Raw genomic sequence first — 17,088 nt, forward strand, 5'->3', positions numbered from 1 at the left:
CCATGTGCCGTGCACCTCACGGCAGGTGCGGAAACCGCCCGCATGTAGCCAGCCTAGCCCATGGATGGCTCTGAGCACTAGGCAAAGGCAGGTAAGGTTGCGGCTGCTCGAATCGGCCTGGCCTGTTGGGATGGTAGTCTAGCCCGCTCCGGTCCAATCAGGACGAAACGGGATAGAAGCCCAATGGAAGTGAAAAAATACAAGGGAGCGTGTCGTTTGGGCCCAACATCGGATTCGCAGCAACCAGCGGGCCGGGCCTATGACCAATCGACACGCCGTATGAACACAACACAAGGCGTGGGTATGCCACGCCAAGGGAAGCTCTGTCTCTCCTCTTGTTGGCTCGTTCGTTCTTATCTCCAATCCAACGCAGCAACGTTTGTGTTGTGTTGCGTTGCGCTGTGCTCCAAAAACTCACCGCGTCCGTCGCCTCCGTAAAGGCAAAAGGGAAAAAGCGAAGAGGGGAGGGAGAAAAGGCACACAGCAGCAGCAAAGCTCCTCGCCGTCGTCGCCTCCGTTTCTTCGCGTTTCCATCCCATCATCCTTCGTTTTAAATCAACAAACAAACACCGCAGCCTTCTCTCCCTCTCCCGTTCCCATCTCCACCCACCCACTCCCCAACCCGCACCCATGGCCGCAGCCGCCGGCACCCGGGAGGAGATGGTCTACATGGCCAAGCTAGCGGAGCAGGCGGAGCGGTACGAGGAGATGGTCGACTTCATGGAGAAGGTCGTGTCCGCCGCCGCGTCCTCCGAGCTCACCGTCGAGGAGCGCAACCTGCTCTCCGTCGCCCACAAGAACGTCATCGGCGCGCGCAGGGCGTCCTGGCGCATCGTCTCCTCCATCGAGCACAAGGAGGAGACGCGGGGCGCCGCGGGACACGCCGCCGCCGCCAGAGGGTACCGCGCCCGCGTCGAGGCCGAGCTCTCCGGGATCTGCGCGGGCATCCTGCGCCTCCTCGACGACCGCCTCGTCCCCGCCGCAGCGGCCGTTGATGCTAAGGTCTTCTACCTTAAGATGAAGGGGGATTATCACCGCTACCTCGCCGAGTTCAAGACCGGCGCAGAGCGTAAGGACGCCGCGGACTCCACGCTCGCCGCATACCAGGCCGCGCAGGTGGGTCGTGCTAGTTCACTGAATCATTTCATTGGATTGGATCTCCCTTCCCCTCTTGTCCTCTCTTCTCTTCTCTTCTCCGTAGCAGTCTACCAGTTATGCATGGATGGTTGTGGATTCATTGGATCTCTCCTCTCCTCTCCTAAACCCTATCTAAAGGACATCGCCGTCAAGGAGCTGCCGCCCACGCACCCCATCAGGCTCGGCCTCGCCCTCAACTTCTCCGTCTTCCACTACGAGATCCTCAACTCGCCGGACCGCGCATGCTCCCTCGCCAAGCAGGTTCTTCCTCACCTCACTTTAATTCATTTCTTCGCTCGCTATTTCTGCAACAAACGCGCGTACGTGTAGATCTCACCTCGCTAGTTTGGTTTGCTTGCTCCACAGCACAGAGTAACTGCTAAGCTAAACCCCCAAGATTTGCAGGACAAACTTGGATTTCATTCTGTGCATGTGGATGATTGATTTAGCCCGATTCACCTCCTTTTCACCAATGCGTTATTATATGCCATAATAGATTCTGCAACTTTCCTTTTTTATTTTATTATTACTGCACTGCGCGACGCTTTTGCATCCGTAAAATGTTTGTTCTTGGTTCACAGTCACGTTTGGCTTGCGTGTGTTGACTCTTCAGCGCCCCCAATCCCCTTGGCGACTGCCCACTGCCACCTGCACCCTGTAGTAGTAGTAGCTGCGTATCCGATGCATCCATGCCGGCTCTTGCCGGATGCTTCCAAGATGTGATTGTTACTGGCATGTCTGAACTCATTGCATGTGCTGCCTGGCTCGTATCAACATTGTCACGGCCCATGACTGATGGCCAAGACAAGAAGACGTATTTCCATTTATGTAATAATTTAGACTATGACATGTGGGTCCTCCGGACCGGTGGCTGTATGCCTTAAGACTTGAACTGTTTGCTGTAAGGACAAGATCGAAAAACTACGAAGTCAATAGACTCGCGTGAGACAGAGATTCATCTCTGCTCCGTTGGCCGATCCCAGCGATCACCCTTGTCTCTCATGTCGACGGCGACCTTGCCGGCGGCCACGGGTGTTACAAGTGGTATCAAAGGCAGTCCTTCCTCGGCATCAACCCTACCCACCCGATCCCCATCCCAGCACCGCTCCATACTTCTTCTCCGCCCCGATCTCATCCCCACCAACTCCGGCGACGGATCTCGCAGTCCGGCGTCACCACCACCACATAGGCGCTCAGCTTGTTCCTCGGTACGTTTCAGATCCGTGAGCTTCGATCTTCAGTTCGTAATTCCGGTCGGCAGGTCTCCTCTGTCCGCGCCCTCGTGGTGTTCGACGTGAGGCCCATAAGTCCCTTCTTTGGTTGAACTGGGTCAGCAAGCGGCATCGGCGTTCCAGAAGCTTGAGCACCAACATCTCCACCTCCACTAAAACCCACTCCACCACCCTGCTTATCGGCTATACTCCATCTACGGCTTGTCATTCAACTGGGGGACTACTTCAACAAACTTGGATTCGGCGGCGAGAACATCATTTGTGCTCGGTTGTGGTGTGGTGGCGAATGGCTGGGAAGAGTCCATCGATTTGGGTTGCGGTACCTGCGTTGCCGTGTAAAATCCCTCGATCGACGCCTCTCTTCCAGGAGTTGGGATTCTGGTGAAGCATGCGATAGGGGCGGTCACGACCAAGCCTGTTGCTTCACCATGGCAGTTCTGAGAATTCAGTCAGTCTGACAACACGGCTCCTCCTAAGCCTTCGGCGCAAACGAAGATCCTGTTGGATCAGATGTCTCGGAGTCAAGAAGATGAAAACACCAAATGGGATCAGGTCATGGAACATTTCGACCTGTTATTCACTAGGGTGAATGATATCGGCGTCATTCAACAAGACCTTAAGAAGCCACTAGCTGCAAACAGTCTCAAGATTGAAGCTTGCACATCTGAACAGCAGTTCATTGCTCAGCAGGTGAAAGCAAATGGTCAGGCTGTCGCTCACCTGACTCTCAGACAGTTTGAGGATGCTCATACTGAGAGTTCAGCTTCTCTGGTATTTGAGGAAGAGAATCCATTTGCCAATGCTTATGCCAAGGATAAAGAACCTTTCAAACCATCATCGTCCAAGCAACCCAAGCATTCCCCAGAACCAAACAAGAAGGACAGCCTCCCACACCATGCACTGCCCAAGATGCTGTTTCCCAATTTCGATGGTACTCAACCCAAGGCATGGCTCACCAAATGCAACAATTACTTTGACATTTACAGCATTCCAGAACATTTATGGGTCAGAGCTGCAACTATGCATTTAGAGGGAAATGCAGCCAAATGGTGGGAAGCATATAAGTTAATCAACCCCACAGTGTCCTGGAAAACATTTTGTGAAACGATTCAAATTAAATTTGGCAGTGATGATTATAGAAATGCAATCAATGGTCTTCTTAATTTGAAGCAAACAGGAACAGTAGAGGACTAAAGGGGCAGAACCAGTGCCGGAGGCTCCCACATGAGTGGGGTCTGGGGAAGGGAAAAACCGAGGCAAGCCCCCCCCCCCCCCCCCCCCCCCCCCCCCCCTGGCGCAAAATCTGCGGAGAGGCTGCTGAGACAGCTCTCAACAGGAACAGTAGAGGACTATACCACTGAATTTCAGTCTATCCAGTATGATATTGCTATGCATGGTGGGCAGTTGGATGACTTGTTTCTTGCTTCTACTTATGTGAATGGGCTCAAAGAGGAAATCAACCTTCCACAGTTCTATAGGTTGCTCACCCTTCAAAGCACTTTATGGTTATGAACCAAATCTGGGAGTTTGCCCAACCACCTCTGCTGAAACATCTCCAACTGTGGCTGACATCATTGAGCACAGGGATCAACATTTGCTGGCACTGAAACAAAGATTGGAAGCAGCTCAGAATAGGATGAAGATACAGGCTGATAAAAATCGTGTTGACAAGGAGTTCACAGTTGGTGACAAAGTCTTGCTCTCACTCCAACCTTATACACAGTCATCAGTAGCAAACAGACCATTTCCTAAGCTCTCATATAAGTACTTCGGCCCATACAAGGTGCTGAAACGCATTGGCCGAGTAGCTTACAAACTGCAACTCCCACCTGACAGTCTCATACATCCTGTGTTCCACTTAAGCCAGCTGAAGCCATACCGTCCAGACTACACCCCGGTCTTCTCTACTCTACCAATGCTCACTGATCTTCAAGCTAGCACGGCTCAACCACTGCAAGTGCTGGATCGTCGCCTGGTTGAGAAAGGTAACACAGCGATTACTCAAGTGTTATTGTCATGGACAGGTTTGCCTGAAGCATCCACAACCTGGGAAGACTACTACGTGGTGAAGCAGAGGTTCCCTGATGCGCCGGCTTGGGGACAAGCCAGTTCTTCGGCGGGGGGAGTTGTCACGGCCCATGACTGATGGCCAAGACAAGAAGACGTATTTCCATTTATGACTATGACATGTGGGTCCTCCGGACCGGTGGCTGTACGCCTTAAGACTCGAACTGTTTGCTGTAAGGACAAGATCGAAAAACTACGAAGTCAATAGACTCGCGTGAGACAGAGATTCATCTCTGCTCCGTTGGCCGATCCCAGCGATCACCCTTGTCTCTCACGTCGACGGCGACCTCTCCGGCGGCCACGGGTGTTACAAACATGGAGGGCGCCATGCTGCCTTTCCGGATCCACCGCAACTTGCTATATCTGTATTCAGGAATCTCCCAAAGCAATGGGGCCTGTTTGTTGGGCGCGATCAGCTTTCCCATCTCAGTGGGGGTGCTCTTTTGTAGTCCCATGCTGCGATGAGAGGAGGCCTTTCTTAATCTTGTCCTGAACTGAATTCTTAATCTTGTAAAACCCTCCTTTGCCGATATAGTGATTACCATTCTGTACGTAAAGCTTTGGTGCAAGTAATTACTAATTAGCCAATATTGGTAGCACATGCTGTTTTATGTAATCCATCATATCATATCCCTACTTGGTTTCAGGCCTTCGATGAAGCTATTTCGGAGCTGGATACTCTTGGGGAAGAGTCCTACAAGGATAGCACCCTCATCATGCAGCTTCTTCGTGACAACCTCACCTTGTGGACTTCTGACATGCAGGTATATCAGTAAACCTTACTCTCTCTTTTTTAAGTGTGTGGAACACTTGGGATTCTACTCTATTGTCAGTTATGCTAATCTCATCGTCATATGAGGATAGCAACAACAGTTCAGAACACTTGGAATTCTATTGTCAGTAAGTAATGCTTATCATGCTGTATGTATCAGGAGGATGGCAGTGATGAAATGAGGGATGCAAGCAAGCCTGACGATGAGTAGTAGCCAGACCATCCAAGTGACTGCCGTATCTGTCTCTTAAGTCTTAACCCTTGGGGTAGTCGTGATGCTTGTACAAGGACCATTTTCGTGTGTCCTTTATCATCGGGTCTGCTTACCTTTCGTTTTCTTATATTGCTATTGTGGTCCCCATGTATCATTTCACCTTGCAACTGGAATCCTGTTACTGTTAGTGTGTGGGAGAGAATAACCTAAGCCCTCTGTTAACTAGTACATGGATTGCCACCAACTCTTATGAACTATGAGTCTATGATTGAATGGTTATGCATGTTGGATGTGTATCCACCAAAACCTAGTGATGGCTAGGGCTGTGGGTTGTTGTTTAGCTGTGTGTGATTACAATCATCGTCCTTTTGATCTTGGGAAGAGATGGATCGCAGCTGGAGATACAATAATTGTAATCATGGGAGATGGGTTTAGTTGGGATGTATCATTGTACTATTGAGCTTTTATGCTGGTCTGTAGGCTTTCCAGCCAAAGATATCTGGGAGAGGATTAGGAGAACATGGTCTGTCGACCTCGGCTAGTGGTCGTGACACTCATATGTTACGTTATGCTGATGGTTTCGTTTATCGGGGAGTGACAACTTCGCATTCACCGCTGCTAATCGTTTTGCACGTTTCTGAGGAATTAGGACGCCATTGTGCGCTGTGGTAACTGGTAACAACTAAGGCCACCATTGTCCCCTGTTGCAACAGAAGTTAGTTTGTTTTAAAAAAAAAACTCGTTCATGAATTTTGAATTGATATATTTCCTATGTTCCGTGCTATTGCCAATTGAAAAACTTGTGAAGGATCTTTTCTATGAACCTATTTGAAGATACAAATATTAACAATATTTTTCTATAAATCTAGTCAAATTTAAAATTAGTTAACCCCTTAAAATATAAGATGTGCACTTAATTTTAGGACGGAGAGAGTAGTAATCTACTAGATGGATAGAGAGCATAAGAGAAATCTCTTATAAACAATAATTTTCCTCACTATAGAGGTATCATTTATCGTATATAATCATATGTCATTCAACAATTAAATGCTACTTAGACTATTACCAGATAATTCATAACTGACTTTTCTGCTGTATTGTACATCGAATAATTTTACCGACTGAACACCAATCCAGACAGGCCGTTGAGATGAGATAAGAGAGGTAGAAGAAAAAGAGGGCGTGGATTACTGTAAGAAGCTTAGCAATGTTACTCACATGTGGGCCGCACGGTACCTGGGCCGAGTGTTAGACAAAGTCACGGTCCGACGGTCCGGTTTTGCACGAAAATGAGCAACAGTAACAAGAATGCGTTGACCCGTTCGTTTCGTTGAAAAGTCATGGCTAAAAACACTGTTCGTTGATTTATTATGAAAGAAAATACTGTTGTTTTACTGAAACAATATGGCTCACCAGAGAAGCGAACAGGGCCGTTATCTATGCTCGCCAACGCAGCGACGAGACGGCATGCATGCTTGCCTTCACACTAAAACTTCTCGGTTCCTCCGCAGGTGCTGCAAGCCAGTGATCTCAACTCAACAGGGTGAAACCACTGGCATGTGGTGGAAGATAGAGAGGCCGGGCCGTTAAAATTCGGCTCTTTTTTATGCCAGTGACTGGTTCATGACAAAATGTGCAAACTGAATGAAAGCTTTAAACGCCATTTGCGTACACGCAAAGCTTAATCACCCTATACAGCTGCCAACAATTGATTTGGGCCAGCACATCCTTATCTACGCTGCACACATCATTGCAAAAACGTTGAGTGTTAAAAGGGGAGCAAAGCCGGCCAAATTGTCAGGTATCAAATGTGCACATAAAACACATAGTATGTCCAAATTATTCATCCAGCATTTCCTTTTTCCAGGAGTTGAAGCAACAACGCCCCCCCCCCCCCCCCCCCCCCCCCCCCCTCCCACCCTTTGTCCATACAGGGCGACTCGGGGCGACCCACCACCACCGCCCCGGCCACCGCTCATCGTCGGTTCCTCGGACCCTGCCGCTCCCCCCTAGCTAGCGGCGGCGGCGGCCCGCTGCGGCACTCAAAAAGGCTGCTTGCAGCACCCTCTCCCTCCCCCATCTTCTTCTCTCCCTCCTCCGACCACTGAACTTCAGGCACCAAGGGCAGCCGTCGGCGACCATGGGACGTCGGATCCGTGGTTCCTGGGCATGGATCCGGTGCCCCATGGCCAGTGCCGGTCCTAGAATTTTGAAGGCCCTCTGGCGAACTCGTCACGAAGGTCCTCTAAACCACATAAAATCTTATAATATATAGCCGCTAATTTTTGTTGCAAAGCAAAAACAAATCCAGTGATATATTTTTAATTTAATATCTTTGATAGTTATCGAGGAACAATGTAAACTAAAACGGTCCAGGAGTGGCCTGTAAACTCCATTTCTCTCAAAATGTAAACATCTTGTAAACATTATCCCGTGCCAGGAGGGCCAAATAAAATTCAGGTGGCAAAAACTCCCCCGGTCATCGTAAAAAAAGTAAACTAAAATAATAATATATTTGCACTTCTAAAACTAATAAGATTACCACAAGGAAGAATAGAACTCCATAATATCCATCGCTTCTCATAAAAAGATACTTCTTCGGGCACTTCTTGATGCAGAATCATCAAGGACGGTATTGAGATCAATAGTGTCAACTAATGTATAGCATATTTCTAAGATTCAATAAATTTATCTTCTAGTTTTTTCCGTTTTCTTTTCTGAGATCCCAACAAATGTTTCTTAGGTAACATTCTAATATTCTAACACCTAAATTAAAAGAAAAACATGACTATATGAGTACGAGTACTAGAAGTCTAAAATAATTAATTTGGATTAAAAAATGATCATGAGAAAAAAATACCTAGGTGCTAAGGCTTAATCGACTGATGAACTGATGATTGATAAATTGATGATTGGCTGATCCGCCTGATCGCGATCGCGTCCTCGTCAAGTCGAGCCTGTGAGTGCGCCATTTCCATGTTTCTGGCTCTCCGCGGTGGCTGGCGGTGGCGCGGCGCGGCGCAGCTCCGTCGACGACTCTCCGTGACTCCCTGAGACCGTGACCTTTCGCCCTGGGCGCTCGCATACGTAATAGACTCGCGGACTGGGAAAGCAAGCGTTTGGCGCTCCTGATCCTGAACGTCTCGGGCTGCATATCAAGTGCCATCGGACTATAGGCGTATACCTGGGCCTGGCCCCTCCCTCCCTCGGCCGTCGCACCTCTGGCACCTCTCCAGGGCCGGCACTGCCCATGGCTCGGATCTAGCGCGTGGCGAGCGTGACGCCGGTTGGCGAGCTGGAGGCGCCGTCGACAGACCAGCAGGCGTCGCGTGGGCGATCTGGCGGCCGACGGGCGGGCAAGTGCCATGGCCGGGGTTGAGCCCGGTCTGCTCGCTCGCCGGCGCCGTGGCTGACTTCCCCGCGCGCGGATCTGCCCGGAACCGTGACGGGGCAGTTGCCAACGCCCAGATCTGACCGGCCACTGCTTGCGTTGATTGCCAGCCTCCCCACTGCTCCCCGTTGTGGACTTCGGCGGGCCGGCAAGTGCTGTGGGTGTATTGGGGCGGCCGCCGTTGCGGTGGTTGGCTTCACCCTGCCTGCCGGTGTGGCCGGCCGAACCTCTGGTGGCCCTTCCGGTTGCCAGCGCGGGTCGTCTATCTGCCTCGGTTGTTGATGGACGGCGGGCTACTGGCCGGTCCAGTGGTGGCGTGGCGGCTGTTGCAATGGGCCTGCTCTCGTGGATGTACAGCGTCGGGGTGGAAAAACCCGCCCGGTTCCTCCGTGGAACCAGGCCAACGGCGGTGGCGAAACCTAGGCCATTAAGGCGTCTTGGATGATTCCATTGTTTCGGGGTAGGTTAGGGTCGAAAGACCTACTCGAGTGCTTCTCCAGCCATGAATATCCTTCCTGAAGGCATCGCTGGAGCACTTCTATAGCACGCCTTCCGCTACTCTTTCCGGAGCCACTCCGTCGTGTGTTATGCCTGTGTGTGCTTCAAGCTCATCTTCGCTTTGGTGTGTCTACCTCGGATGTTGGTGTTGCTGCAGTCGTGTATTTCTTCGCAGCAGCTACCTGGTCGCTGGTGGATATGCCTTCTTCGCAGTGACTACCTGGTCGCTGGCGGATACTGTTTTTCTTCACAGTGGCTACCTGGTCGCTGGCGGATACTGTCGCCTTCTTCTTCGCAGCGGCTACCTGGTCGTTGATGGACATTGTCGCGTTCTCCTTCGCGGCGGCTACCTGGTCGCTTGCGGATGGATGTTGTGCTCTCCGTAGCAGCTACCTGGTCACTTGCGGATGGATGCTGAGCTTTTCTACCGGTGGATACTTTGCCACTATGACTTCACCCACCCTCTGTTGGCGACCATTGCGCAGATGTATTTTTTCTTTGGCAGGCATAGTCGGTTGGTCCGTTGAGGCGAAGGTTCCCTCGTATTTTCTTGCTATTCGTTTATGTTTTTGGGGTTCCGCCGGTAATCCTAGAATTACTTGAGAGCCCTTTGTATATGTGTTCCTATCTTTCTTATGGCCTTTCCTTTTAATGAAAAACGGGTATAAGACCCTATCTCGAAAAAAGGAATGTCAATTCCATATGGCCAATACGTGCACGCTACTAACAAACCACCAAAACAAACAATTCCTTTTCTTTGGCAAGGAAAAAATACTAATCGATTCTTGATTGTGCCCGGAACGGCCGAGAAAGGGGAAAGACATGACGGAGTCGCATAGAACAGGGGATTCATTTACCTAGTAGAGTTGGAGGTGTCATTGTTGCCATCCCGAACCGCGTAAGGCGAGTCAAGCAATAGTCTCACCGGTACCGGCTCCTCTATTAATTTTTAAAGAAAAAGAGTCTCACTGGCTGACGGCTGGGCCCAGCTGACGTAGGAGACGTAAAGGTCAAAGGACCTTTCGGTATGCGGCACCAAAGGAAAACACAAAAACAAAAATCTAAAGAAACCACGTCTTGACCATCTCAGACTCGTATTAGCCCCAACATCTTCAAGCCGCGGCTCGTCTCCTGAGAGTGGTATGGTTCGACCGTTTCAATTCCGAGCCACGATCCTTCACCAATAAGACTTGTCTTCGTCTTCCCCTCTTCCTCTGACGAAACACCAGGAGAGGAAATTCCTCGCTCCAACATACAACCTACTGGTCTCCTATGCGCGTGACGGATCATCTCTGACATATAAAAGTTGCGGCTTCATAGGCCCACCGCGAGTGGTATGGTTGGTTGATTCTGAGCCTGGCTGCTGCATCCTCCAGGGTTCTCGGTTGGAGAATATGTTTTCTTTCAAGTCCAGGTAGATACGCACGCACTTGGTATTAGTTTCCTGCTTTTTCTTATTCATTCATCAGATTCTGGGATCATGTTTGTGAATAGCCGATCTTCACTGAGCGTTAGATCCCTGCTGATTCATTTCATTGTGTTGTTTTCCCCTTTCTTGTATCGATTCCTGTCAACAACAATCCATGAACTGACATGAGTTGTGCTTCTGTTGACGTCAGCCTCAGGTCATCCTTCAATGGCAGCAGAGCCCCCAACCAGGGTTTCATGGAGGAACCAGACGTGCAAGAACAGTTGAGCAGACTGCAGGAGGAGCTGAGGAAGGAGAAAGAGGAGAAGGCGCGCGCCCTAGAGGAGATACAAGAGCTCAGGACGACGAACAAGAATAGGAACAAAAAATTGAAGAGTAATGGAGGCGAAGAGCAGTTGGACCTTGCAGACAGGTTACAGCACCTGGAAGGCGAACTGGAGGCAGCAAGAGATTCAGAGAAGAAGATGATGCTGTCATTGGAGGCCCAAACAAAGCAGCTTGAGCAGACCAAGGTATCCCTGGAGGAGGCCAAGATTGAGATAGCTTCGCTACGAGACAGCACCAACAGCTCTAATCCGGGTAGGCAGCCGTTGAGGAATTTCAGGAGAAGGGGTATGATGTCATTCTCCTTTGCCGACCCTGGAGAGGTTGAGACATGGTCGCTACAGCGTGAGCTCAAGTTAGCTGTGGAATCTGAGGAGAAGTGCAAGAAGGCCATGGATGACTTGGCCATAGCCTTGAATGAACAAACTACAGAGGCCAGAGAAACAAAAGCGAAGCTTTCATTGGTGCAAGCCGAGTTGAATAATGCAAGGACCAAAGTGGAGAGCTTGAAGGCCTCACTAGAAAGCACAGAGGGCAAGCTCCAATTGGCACTGGAAGAGGCAGAGCGACTAAAAGTTGAGTCAGATGAATTGGCAGCGGCATCAAAAGAAAAAGAGAGGGGCCTCGTTGATTGCATCAAGCTGTTTGAGGAGGACCTAAGTAAAGGAAAGGAAGAGAATGATAAGCTGATTGAATCACAGAGGGTGGTCAGAGATGAGAATTCTCGGCTGAGGGAGATGCTGAAGCACGCGGTGGGCGAAGCTAATGTAGCAAGGGAATCACTGGAGATTGCCAGAGTGGAGAACTCTCGCCTTAATGAACAGATATTTGAGAAAGAGAGTACCTTGCAGAGTATCAAGCAAGAATATGAATCCCTCAAGATCAGTGAGGCAGCGGCACAGAGGAGCATTAAAGAATTGAAGGATATGATTGATGCTATGTTCAGTTCCGAATCAACCAAAACGTCAGCAACAGCATCACCTCGTGATGCCAAGGGAAGCAAGACGAAAGAAAATTCTGTGGCAGCAGATGATCTGTATTCTGATTTCGAAAGATCTACTCAACCAGACGACATAAAAAACCCTGGAAAGCAGAAAAAGAAGACAATTCTCAGAAAATTTGGTGAAATAATGAAGAAAAGAAACTCTTAAATTGTAATGTAGTATTATGAATTGAAAGCAGTATAGCTTCGATTTTGATTGTTCAGATCCACTGAGCACACAGGACAGCTGGAATGGCAAAGATTTACAATGACGACTGTGTGGGGTAACCTTTTTCTCTTTTACTTCATGCCATGGATTTAGACTACAAAGAATGGAACATACATGTAAAAATATAGAGAATGAAATAAGAAAGTGTCATAGCCTTTTATGGTTTTATAAGTTTCCGCATTTTTGAATCTCTATATAAAATCTTGCCCTGCTATATGCAATTAAGCAGCCCATGTTCCCAGATTACAGTATGCCCAAATTACCTTATGTTTCTGGGAAATACGTTGATTAATACAGTTAATGAGATTGAAAGAACTTGTGTCAAGGTTCTCCAAAGACCATATTTACAAGTTAAATTATGTGTCTGCGATCTAGCACTGGAATCCCCCACCATCCGAATAGGCCTAAGTAAAACCGCAAAAAGTATTTCATTACGAGGTTTAAGGAAAACTACAAAGGTCTGTGGAGGACCAGTACAACACTGTCTGAAGAACCGTATCACTTACCTTTAGGTAATTTGCAGTTTTCCTGGATGTTGCTGTGAAACCTGAAAATATGCCTAAAGTACGTTGGATCTAGATTTTGTCTAAAACAATAGAAGTTCCGAGGACAACACAAACAAATACAATTATTACCTTTAAGAACTGCTCCTTCTAATTTGCAGCTCCAACCATCAAGTTTTCAAACTTGAGTCTTTTCCTTTTATTGCAAAGAATCCAGTGTCATCATTACAATAACCAGTAAACTTGTCTGATTAAAGGACATGCTGGATTGTTGGAATTCCATTTTGCTGAGTTGAGGGCAAGTTTACTTCTACAGCTAGCTTTGCCAGGCAAGCATAACCTTGCCCACGACGGTGAGCAGCATTGGCTCACTCTCGTTAGCAAGGAAAATCTGGAAAGCACAGGCACCAAGGCAATGCTAACCAGGGAACCAAACTATGATTCCACGCGAACCCCTTGCCCACCTAGGCAGCACAGTAACCTGTAAAGAATCCAAACACGCCTGTACTCCAAAAAAATTGATCCTTGAACTCATAGGATACAGAGTAGAGTGGATGTTTCAAATGGCATGGCACTTAAGATTATGAAAAGTAACCACATTCTTGTGCCAGATCTACCATTATATGAGCTTCATTGGTGACCATTCGCATATGAAAGCTGATTTTTCTCAGCTCAGATATGATCTTTCTCATCTCTGGATGAGATGCATCTCCACCCACAAACATATGAACTTCATTTGCAATCTCAGTCCAACTGTATCCAGGTTGTTTCTTCACACCTCTTTCTTTCATCTGACCTCTTACTTGATTGACTTGACCCCACATGCCAGCAGCAGCATATATATTCGAAAGAATCACATAAGGACCTGAACTTTCAGAGTCTGACTGAACAAGCATCTTAGCAGCAAGTTCACCGAGCTGCATGTTACCATGTATCTGACATGCTCCAAGCAAAGAACCCCATACATTTTTCTCAGCTTCTAATGGCATATCTTTTATATAACTAGAAGCTTTCTCCAATTGTCCTGCTCGGCTCAATATATCCACAATACAAGCATAGTGTTCAGCTCTTGGGGATATGGCGTATTTAGATGACATCAGATCAAACAACTTCAAGCTGGCATCCACCATGCCAACATGCCCGCATGCCGATAACACACTAAGGAAGGTGATATCATCGGGAATAAGTCCAGTCACTTCCATCTCATGGAACAGTGCTATAACTTTCTGATATTTACCATGTTGTGCATATGCAGCAATTATTGTGTTCCAAGAAACAATATCCTTGGTTCTGAGATTGATGAAGACTAACTCTGACTCACCCACATTGCCGCATTTATTGTACATTGTCATCAAGGCATTAGAAAAAGAGACGCCAGATTCTAGCATTGCTTTGATGGCAATAGCATGTGTGGATTTTCCTTGTCTGAGCAAAGCAAGAGCAGAACAAGCTGTCAGGACTGCAATAAGAGTCGCATGATCTGGTTTTACACCTTCTCTGAACATTACAGCATGCAATCTCATGGCTTCTTCCCCGTGTCCATTGTGAACATATCCTGCAGAAATATGGAGAAGTGAACCATGAGGGTTTCTATCATTGCATGATCAGTGGCACAATTAATAAAAGGGATAAATGCATGATCTTTATATTTTATTCTTGTTTACTTTAAATCCCCTTCTTTAACAAAAAAAAAATGCATCGACAGGATTATCTGAATCACTGAATCAATAACAATGAAACATGAGCTAAAAGCTTGAAATTCCACAGTTTGTCCAATGTGACTGTTGCATTCACCAAGTATATCTTCTTTTTTAATTGAATAAACGAAAAAGAAATTGAAGCATGAATGCACAAAAGTTAAATTTGTTAAGGTCAAATAAAACATGGCAATCATACACTTAAAAACCCCAACACAAGTTATAACTTCAGAGTATTACAAGCATTAGTAGGTGTACACTTTGTAAACTGTAATTCACAAGAAGTTTATTGCACATAAACATTCTTCAAAGCTTATTATCTATCATTTGAAGCAACTCGATGACACAAGAGTTGAGGAATGCGGGTGGGCAGCCTCATCTACAGCTTGAAAATCTAGCCAAAATGAAATCATAGGAAAGAAGATTCAACATGTAGGATGTACCAGCGATCATGGCATTCCAGGAGATGACATCCTTGGCACGAATCCCATCAAACAGCCTCCTAGAGCTCTCCACATCCCCCTGTTTGCAGTATGCAGTTATCATTGCAGTGCATGCCACAACATTCTTCTCAGGCATCACTTTAAACAATTCCGTCGCCTCGACAAACATGCCGTTCTCAACGTACCCACTGATCATGGCCGCCCACGACACCAAATTCCTGTCTGGCATTGCGTCAAACACCTCCCGCGCCCTCGCCACCTCACCTCGCCGCGCGAGCCCGTCCACCATGGTTGTGTACGACACCACGTTCCTCTTGGGCATTTCTCCGAACAGCCTGTCGGCGTCATCCGCTCGGCCGAGCCGGAGGAGCCCCGCGAGCATGGCGTTCCACGTGGCCACGTTGCGCTTCGGGGCGCCGGCGAAGTAGGCGGAGGCAGCGTCCAAGTCCCCGTGCGCGAGGCAGCCGGCGATGATTGAGTTCCATGAGACGACGTCGCGGGAGGGCATGGCCTCGTCGAAGAGGCGGCGAGCGGCTGGGAGGTGGTGGCGGCCGGCACGCCAGAGCGCGGTGAGGAGCGCGTTCCAGGAGACGACGTCACGGTGCGGCATGGCGTCGAACACCCGGCGCGCCGCGGCGACATCGCCCGCGCGGGCGAGGGCGCTGATGCGCTGGTTGTCGCGGAGGAGGCGGCGGGCGGCGAGGGAGGCGGGGTGACGGAGCGGGAGCATCTGGAGTTCTGGACACGACAGCATGGGAGGGGACTGCAAGCCGAATTCTAGTCAAATATTGAATTCAATGACAAAATTCGCTCCCCAAAAAACACAACATGAGCTTGATTCAATTCACCCATTGCAAATGCCCCTGCTCGGCTATTTTTAGCTCCGCTTGGTCGTCCGGTTCCGGATTCACCCCCTCCGACAAAATAACAAATCACGAAGGCATCACCGGTTTAGATATAAACATGTTAATCACTTCAAAATCAAAGATAAAACCTATATTTTACAAATTGATGATGCACCATGAAGTTTGTACATTTTTCTTTTCGTAATTGCTTACATAGATTAATGGAAAGTTTGATTGCATATAGAAAGCACGGAATATCAATGAAGTTGTGATTGGGGACTAAGTTTAAGTATTCCTAAGTTCCTCCACCAGATCATTACGTCAGTTTTGGATTAAGGAAACAAAGAGTCTAAGTTCAACACGTTTTGGAAGTTGAATTTGGTCTGCATAACAGTCTCAACTTACGACGGTCGTCACAGCTTCATACGGCCTCCTAATTGGGATGTTCTACCACTTTATAAAAAGCTTATCAAGTCTACTTTCCAATGGATCTGGACTCATGCCTACATCCCCGCATTCATCATTTCGCACTTATCAGATGCATCTGCATCCATCGTTTCCATGCCAAGATCTTTTTGCATATGGTGCTACATCACCCTGTTTTGGCCCGATGACCCATATATCATATATCAAGTTGGGTCCTATTTTAGACCGATGGTCCATTTATCAAATTAGGTTTATTAGGGACGTATTCTAGGGGTTGGAGAACGACCCAAACACCCATTTATATCTCTAAAGCCACTATGAATAGGTTGGGTTTTGCTTTGTTGTAAGTTTAGCTATTGGTATTTTCTTGGAGACGCGTGTGTCGATTAGACCATCCATTCTACTCGATCCAGAACCTCACCTTATTGTGATTCAGATTTAAACCTCCATATCTTATTTGCCAGTTTAGTGCTTGTCTACTTGTTCTTGCTTGTTTTTCGATTGCTTGCAGGAATAACTCTAGGGGTTTGGTTGGCCGTGCTCCACAAGATCGTGAACAACCATTGGAATTGGTGTATCGATCGCTAGGGCGCAGCGTTCTTGGACGTCTCTCGAGTCAAATCGAATCCATACCCTTATCAAGTGATATAGTTCAAGTGCTGCTGCTTGTAGACGCTTGTGTCGGACTCGATTTGGAACCCCACAGTATTGTGATTCATATTTAAACCTCCATATTTTATTTGACAAATCAATGTTTGTGTATGTTTGTTCTTCGATTGCTCGATGGAATTACCTAGTGTTTTGGTTGGTCATGCTCCACGAGATCGTGAACAACCACTACGTGGTGCATCACAAAAATTAAGTTAGCCATTTCTTCTATCCTAGCGAGTACTGCAGCA

General features: G+C 47.9%; 3 protein-coding genes across 5 annotated transcripts; 2 read left to right on the plus strand and 1 right to left on the minus strand.

The window, feature by feature from the left end:
* The first annotated feature begins 394 nt into the window (after positions 1-394).
* Positions 395-5,762, plus strand: LOC136502260 (14-3-3-like protein GF14-A). Its single transcript, XM_066497724.1, has 4 exons — positions 395-1,116; positions 1,276-1,398; positions 5,084-5,200; positions 5,369-5,762. Exons 1-4 carry the CDS (start codon positions 631-633, stop codon positions 5,417-5,419), a joined length of 777 nt encoding a protein of 258 aa, XP_066353821.1. The 5' UTR covers positions 395-630; the 3' UTR covers positions 5,420-5,762.
* Positions 5,763-10,178: 4,416 nt separating this feature from the next.
* On the plus strand, positions 10,179-12,430 carry LOC136502259 (putative WEB family protein At1g65010, chloroplastic). Its single transcript, XM_066497723.1, has 2 exons — positions 10,179-10,725; positions 10,931-12,430. Exons 1-2 carry the CDS (start codon positions 10,706-10,708, stop codon positions 12,213-12,215), a joined length of 1,305 nt encoding a protein of 434 aa, XP_066353820.1. The 5' UTR covers positions 10,179-10,705; the 3' UTR covers positions 12,216-12,430.
* LOC136502258 (pentatricopeptide repeat-containing protein At4g02750-like) lies at positions 12,020-15,820 on the minus strand. Of its 3 annotated transcripts, none has more exons than XM_066497721.1 (4): positions 14,919-15,820; positions 12,911-14,333; positions 12,782-12,822; positions 12,020-12,147 (listed from the first exon to the last, which is right to left on the minus strand). In XM_066497721.1, the coding sequence occupies exons 1-2, from the start codon at positions 15,670-15,672 to the stop codon at positions 13,360-13,362; spliced, it is 1,728 nt and encodes a 575-aa protein (XP_066353818.1). In that variant the 5' UTR covers positions 15,673-15,820; the 3' UTR covers positions 12,020-12,147; positions 12,782-12,822; positions 12,911-13,359. The 3 variants fall into 3 exon arrangements, with proteins under 3 accessions (XP_066353818.1, XP_066353819.1, XP_066353817.1); XM_066497720.1 differs by lacking the exon at positions 12,020-12,147 and adding an exon at positions 12,552-12,679; XM_066497722.1 differs by lacking the exon at positions 12,782-12,822 and having other exon boundaries at positions 12,025-12,147.
* Between the last annotated feature and the right edge of the window lie 1,268 nt (positions 15,821-17,088).

This window comes from Miscanthus floridulus, chromosome 13 (assembly GCF_019320115.1).
Source record: "Miscanthus floridulus cultivar M001 chromosome 13, ASM1932011v1, whole genome shotgun sequence".
NCBI lineage: Eukaryota > Viridiplantae > Streptophyta > Magnoliopsida > Poales > Poaceae > Miscanthus > Miscanthus floridulus.

Excerpts from the sequence above, each read along its gene's own strand:
- LOC136502259 (XM_066497723.1), top strand. The coding sequence starts at position 10,706 with ATGTTTTCTTTCAAGTCCAG. Across the intron at positions 10,726-10,930 it reads ATGTTTTCTTTCAAGTCCAG|CCTCAGGTCATCCTTCAATG; the intron begins GTAGATACGCAC and ends TGTTGACGTCAG.
- LOC136502260 (XM_066497724.1), top strand. The coding sequence starts at position 631 with ATGGCCGCAGCCGCCGGCACCCGGGAGGAGATGGTCTACATGGCCAAG. Across the intron at positions 1,117-1,275 it reads CCGCATACCAGGCCGCGCAG|GACATCGCCGTCAAGGAGCT; the intron begins GTGGGTCGTGCT and ends CCCTATCTAAAG. Across the intron at positions 1,399-5,083 it reads CATGCTCCCTCGCCAAGCAG|GCCTTCGATGAAGCTATTTC; the intron begins GTTCTTCCTCAC and ends ACTTGGTTTCAG.
- LOC136502258 (XM_066497721.1), bottom strand. The coding sequence starts at position 15,672 with ATGCTGTCGTGTCCAGAACTCCAGATGCTCCCGCTCCGTCACCCCGCC. Across the intron at positions 14,334-14,918 it reads CTGGAATGCCATGATCGCTG|GATATGTTCACAATGGACAC; the intron begins GTACATCCTACA and ends ATATTTCTGCAG.